Genomic DNA, 6,000 nt, shown 5'->3' with positions numbered 1-6,000 from the left:
TTTTCTGCCACTGTAGTAAATCCACCGCCCTGACTGAGCAGGGGGTAGCTGGGCCACGGCGCCGTTCCTCTGCGCAGCTCCTCGCGTCTACCCAGGGGTTAGGGCGGCCTGGCTACTGCCAGGACACTGCAGCAGGGAGGCGGTGGGGGGCTGGTCCCGGACCCGCTCCCATTTCCACCACGGGCAAAGCGAGAGCGGGCCGGGGGAAGGGAGCGGCAGGGACCCGCCTGAGGTAGAGCGGAGGGGGCGGGGCGGGGCGGGGCTTGTTGGCAGGGCAGCGCGGGCACCCGGCGCCATTTCGCTGCCGCACCGGCGGCGCCCGGCCCTGTTTGGCTGTTGCGCCACCTGCGGCTCTGGCTGCCGCTCGCTGTCAGTTGGGTCCCAACATGGCGTCGGCGGTCGCGGGGGCGGCTGCAGGGTCCGGGTGCGGGCCTGGGTCCGGGTCGGGCGGATGGAAATGCTGATGACGGTCCGGAGACTCGCCTCCATCTGTACCATGGTGAGTGAGTGCGGGGCCGAGAGGGCGGCTGGGGCGGGCCGGGGCTGGGGGGCAGCGCTCCAGGGCCCCTCTGCCCAGCCTCTCGGGAAGGCTGGCACTCGGGAGACTTCCGTCCGCCAGGGCCCCCGCCCTGGAACGGGGGCCGAGGAGACTCCTTCCCCTCCCCCACAGGGCTCCTCTTCCCTCAGCCCTCCCCCCGGCGGAACAGGGGCCCTTCCTCCTGGAGACCCCACTTCCCTGGAAACCAAGAGACCCCCCCCCCCCCCTTTCCCCAGCTCTCACTCCTGGAGAGTCCGCCCCGTCCCTTTCCCTGACTCCCTTGGGAGATTCCTCTCGCCTCCCCCCCTCCCCCCCGAGATGAGGTCGGGGCCTCCCCCCGGTAGCAAGAAAGATTTCTCTTACCCCAGGGAACCAGGTTATCCCCTCTCTTGCAGGTCGATATCCAGAGTTAAAACATATTTTTGTCAAAATGTACAATTGTATTCAAATAATTTCCTTCCCCCGTCCCTTCAAACAGAGCATTGCGTGGTAACTACTATTTATTTAGGTTGTGAGTGCACCCACAATGTACCAGGTGCTTTCTAACCATATGTAAAGTGGTGCAGTCCCTGCCTTCAAGAGTGTGCATTTAAAAAAACAAAACAAAACTATAGGGGTGATTTGTTTATAAATACAGCCTCATGAAACAAGGGGTGTGTAACAGGAAAATGGTGGAGGAGGAAAGCTTCTCTGGTACCACATGATGGCTGTGATGAAAAATACTTAAGACAGGAAAGGCTGTACAGAACAGCATTATCTGCACAAGAGGCCTCCCCTTTCCTGCCCAAAGAGACTTCTCCAAACATAGGCCTGGAATGATACCAGGACAGCCCTGCTCCCATGCAGTGACCATTAAAGTCGATGAGACTCAGTGCAGGACATGTTGGTGGTTCTCAGTGCAGGAATGGTGCCAAATCTGAGTAGTGTTCTGTTCCACAATTAGTAGAAACACATCTCCTTTGAACAACCAGTTTGTCAGTCCTTTGAGTGGTTGTTTAGGCCCTGATCCCACTTGAAGCTTTTAAAGTGTTTAAAAGTAAGAAGGGATGGACTAAGAGAACTTGAGAGAATGTCAGACTTCACACTTGTGTTTGCAACCATTAGTCCCAAAAGAGAAGCTCCCTATAAGCTAGTATAATTGTTTTAAATAAATTTGTAAACCTCCACTCAGGTTAATATGAGAATAATAAGAGTAGCATGAGTTTCATATGTGTTATTACTGTGGGATTTGTGAAACTGTATAGTAATTAAGGATTTTATATTTATCTGGTACCTTTAACAAACTAAAACTGATCTATAAAATCATACACAGCAACCAATTAATTTACCACTAAAAACAACTGCCTCTGCCGCAAAATATTGCATCTGTTCAATAGCACACAACTCCTCTGCAATCTTTTAGAACTCTTCTTCATGTAGAAAAATCCTTTATCCAGGTGAAATTGCAACTAGAATTTAGGTTGGCAGGATGAAGTTGTATGAGTTGGAATTTGATCAGGGCATGCAAGCTCAATACTCATGTTCTTTATAGTTCCATGGAATCTTAATAACCCCAGGTGGTCAGAACCTCAATGTTATAATTGACAGTAAATTTAGGAGCACAGTAATCCTGGAGTGTCAATTCAGCATTGACTTGGCACCACTCTTTTTTCCTAGCAACTAGGAAACGACTCTTCTTTCCTAGCCAGTTATGCTTCCTGCAATGTTTAGATATTTTTAAGCTGGTCTTCTCAAATACTGACTACCCAATTTTGCTTAACTTGAGATCTGCTTGAATCACACTGTGTTGTATGGTTGCAGGTTTATTGTGCTAGGAGCCTCTCTTAATTAGAAGTATAAATATAATTGAGTTATCTCTGCTACTAGGTTTTCTAGAACAAACCTCCCAACTACGGGTTTTAAAAACTCACAAACCCATTTAAACGTGCTCATGTGCATGCATGCACCTAAGTTTCCTCAACACAAACACAATATAAGACTATGAAAAACATGAAAATAAGACCATGGTATATCCGGGAGGTGTGGCCTCTCTCGGAGATTGATGGCAAGGGAGAGCCAAACCCCCTCTGGGGGGCGGAGCTTGAGAGTACAACCCCACTTGACCAGAAGCAGAAAGGCGGGGCAGAAAGTATAAAAGGCAGGCCTTCCCGCTCAGTAAGGGGAGGGTAGCCAAGGGAGAAGGACGTCTCTCCTTGATGCTGGAGCATGGACCAGGACTAGACCGTTACCCGGAGGAGGAGCTGCCAACTGCCTGGGGCCCTGCGGACCTGAGACCGGTGAGCTGGCGGAGACCCCTGGATCTTGTGACCTGGAGGAGCATCCGAGCTGCCAGCCCCCTGCGAGCCAGAGGAGACCCCAGGACCCTGCGACTTAGAGGAGCTGCCCTCCGCAGACGGCTCCGAAGAGGTCCTGGACCTGCCGTCGAGCGACAAGGCCGAAAGATTCTGGAACTTCCCTTGGGCAGAGTATCCTGAGGAAACGGGGGGCGACTCGAGGGACCAGGTATTCTAGAGAAAGGGGGAAGGAAGGAGCCCAGGGGCTCTAGACACCTGTCTGGTTGCGTTATGGCCTGTGGCTGAGTCAGCGTGTTTCGGCTAGAGCCCCGCTGACCCAGTGACGGGACAAATCACTGCCAGGGCCCTGGACTGGGACGTAGTGGAGTCGGGTGGGCCTGCGTCCCCCTTCCTACCCTGACCTAGGGGTGATCACCCGCTGGGCTTTGGACTATTTCCTTGCCCTTCTGACGGCTAGAGACTGCCTCACTTCTGTTTGGCCTACCCTGCCTAAAGGCCGGGGCCTTGGACTGTGTGCCTGCCCTACAGAGGGCTAGTGACTGTTCCCGTTTGCTTGGCCAGCCTAAGGGCTGGGGCCTTGAACTGCTTGCTCGTCCTACTAAGGGCTGGAGATTGTCCCCCTTTTGTTTAAACTCCCCACAGGGTGCAGGAAATTGATGGCCCCGCCCACGCCAGGGAACCTTTACATATGGGAAGTGGCTGGACAGTTGCTTTGATGTCAAGTTGGATGCAGAATTCCGTGCCCACAAGCTCCACTTTGCACGTGATTGACTCGATCCCGGACAGTTCTCTGGACAAATTCCCTAGCTCAACAATCTGAGCATCAGAATAAGAGAATTAAGAGGGCAAATGTAAGGCTGAGTGTTTTCTGTGAACATGCAGTCGACTTTAGTCATGCTTCCAATATTCAGAGGTTTGTTCTTGGTAACTTTGGACAAACATGCACTTTTGGATTGGTTCTGCTCCTGTCGTGACTTTTCTTTTGGTTGGTGTAGTAGATGGATCACTAGCAGATGCCTATGTTATATCAGCATTCTCCTTGCAGTACAACTTTTTGCAAGAGTATGCAGTTAACCTTCATGTCCTTAGCAAATTCCAACTTTGGGAAGGTATATTCCACCTATTTGAATGCTCATTTTTGTTTCAAGCAAAGAAGTTATTTTTCACTTCTACAAAAACTGTTGTGCATTGCTAGTGGTGCAGAATGCTGTGCTCCGTCCCAGAGAGGACTACTTGCATAAAGGTCCCTAGTTTATGCGCTGCATAAAGTTTTATGGTATTTTTCAGGATAAACATTTTACATTTTTGGAGCAGTTATTTGATTTACCTTCGCTGAGTTTATTGTCAAGCTCACCCATAGTTGTATTTTCAACTAATACAGAAACATTAGTATGATGGTTGCAGTGGTTTTATTTAACTAAACCAATATACTGTAGTTTACATCTTCTTCAGTGATTAAGTTAATGTCTAGTAAATCCAAAATATAACAATCACTTCTACCATAATGTGAAAATGAAGACTCTGAATAACCATTATTTAACTAAACCATTTAATTACTTAAGCAAGCTGTGTTTGGGAATTAACTTTTTCTTTTAGGATTCTAATAATTTGTCACATGTAAAGTGTTTTATATCTTCAAAATACTCTACAGGCAGTCTTGACACTTTGGTGGTGGTATCTGTTTTATAGACTGAAAAACTGAAGTAGGAGGAAGTTATGACTTGCTCAGTGTCATACAATGAGTCTGTGGTAGAACCATGATGCATAGCTTTCAAATTGGAGCTCCTGACTCCCAATCTCATGTTCATTCCAATAGACAATGCAACCTCTTTAAAAAAAAGCGAATATTACAATTGGTCATTTCAGTTTTATCTCTGTACTAAGTTTAAATCCTAATGAACCATCCACCTTAAAGGGATTCACAAACTTTTTGTAGTTTGGATCATATCTCAAGTGTCCCGTGGACACTCTTCTTCCTCTGTGTGACCATCCTCCTTCCCATTCACAATTGCAGAATATCCGGTGGCAACTACAGCAAATGGAAACATTAGTAACGGATGCAAGGAAAACATTTGATGTATTGTAACTGCCTTTGATTGTGATTCAGTAGCTGGAAAGTAGAGCCAACACCATGTGACTAGACAGATTCCCCACAAACCATTAGCAAGTTCTCAGGGGACTAACAGTGGCCCACAGGCCATAGCAAAAATCTGTGCTGGGCCTGCTTGACTTTAACTCCCTTCCTACCAATAGATGTTTTTGTCACATATTCCACAAGGTTCGTTTTTCTTTTCGGAAATGGCTGTGATGCTGATTAGGATAATGTATTGGAGAGGATATTGGTGACATTTCCTTACATTCCCTTATGCCCCCAGGACATACACATAGATCTTGTGCTGAAGTTATTTAAAATCTCATACCTGACCAGGTATATTCCTAGTTGTCTCTGTATCTAACTCTAAAATTATGTTAAATCAGATACTACAACCTTCTATGGAAGGGAAGGAAAGAAGATATTATTTGGCCTTCATTAGCCATGTTGATATAGCCAGTCTGCAAAGCTTCCTCCCTCTGCTAGCCATAAGACTGAGACTTAACACAGAATCCTTAGAGTTGGAAATCAGCTTGTTTTATTGCATTATCTGTAGCTTTTGCATTGACTGGACCACAACAGTATAGAAATGAGTGATGAAGCACGGATCTGATCTTTCCCTAACTCAGATTCCTAATCTTGTGATGTGTCTTTACAAGGAGTTAACAGCAATGTTGTTATATCATAGTAAGGCAATTAAGGCCCCTTCCCACTAGAATCTCATGTAATCGCTCTACAAAGCTAGTAAGACATACTTGGAGAACACGAATTCAGCATATACATTAATGGCAGTCCTATTTTTGTCCCCCAAATCAGTACAGCATGGGCATAATTATTTTTAGTGCTGTTAAGAAAGAGGACTGAATACTGAGCATAGAAAACAACTTGCAAGAAATGAAATTAGTATTTTTACTATTCACTTTGTGCAATTTACTTGCAAATAAACATGTCAATTTACCATATGAGCCAGATATATGATCCGCATCAATAAGGTTTTTGAATGGTCTTGTTGCAGTTTCACTGATAAATATTTTTAAAACTTTGTTGTACTGGTAACTTTGTGGGGAAGGTAACCT

At 46.7% G+C, this 6,000-nt stretch overlaps 1 protein-coding gene across 2 annotated transcripts in view; it reads left to right on the top strand.

Annotated features, from left to right (window-relative positions):
- Positions 1 to 331: 331 nt before the first annotated feature.
- LOC137153169 (ubiquitin carboxyl-terminal hydrolase 12-like) overlaps positions 332 to 6,000 on the top strand; it is a 44,018-nt gene continuing 38,349 nt past the window's right edge. For both annotated transcript variants that reach the window (XM_067548265.1, XM_067548266.1), the window contains exon 1: positions 332 to 499. In XM_067548265.1, the coding sequence (XP_067404366.1) occupies positions 452 to 499 (48 nt within the window). In that variant the 5' untranslated portion in view covers positions 332 to 451. The remainder of the gene's footprint in view (positions 500 to 6,000) is intronic.

The sequence above is a fragment of the Emydura macquarii genome, unplaced genomic scaffold, assembly GCF_026122565.2.
Source record: "Emydura macquarii macquarii isolate MOO-44397 ecotype Brisbane River unplaced genomic scaffold, CSIRO-AGI_Emac_v2 contig_1253, whole genome shotgun sequence".
NCBI classification, from domain to species: Eukaryota; Metazoa; Chordata; order Testudines; family Chelidae; genus Emydura; species Emydura macquarii.
This window is presented reverse-complemented; position numbering and strand designations above follow the sequence as displayed.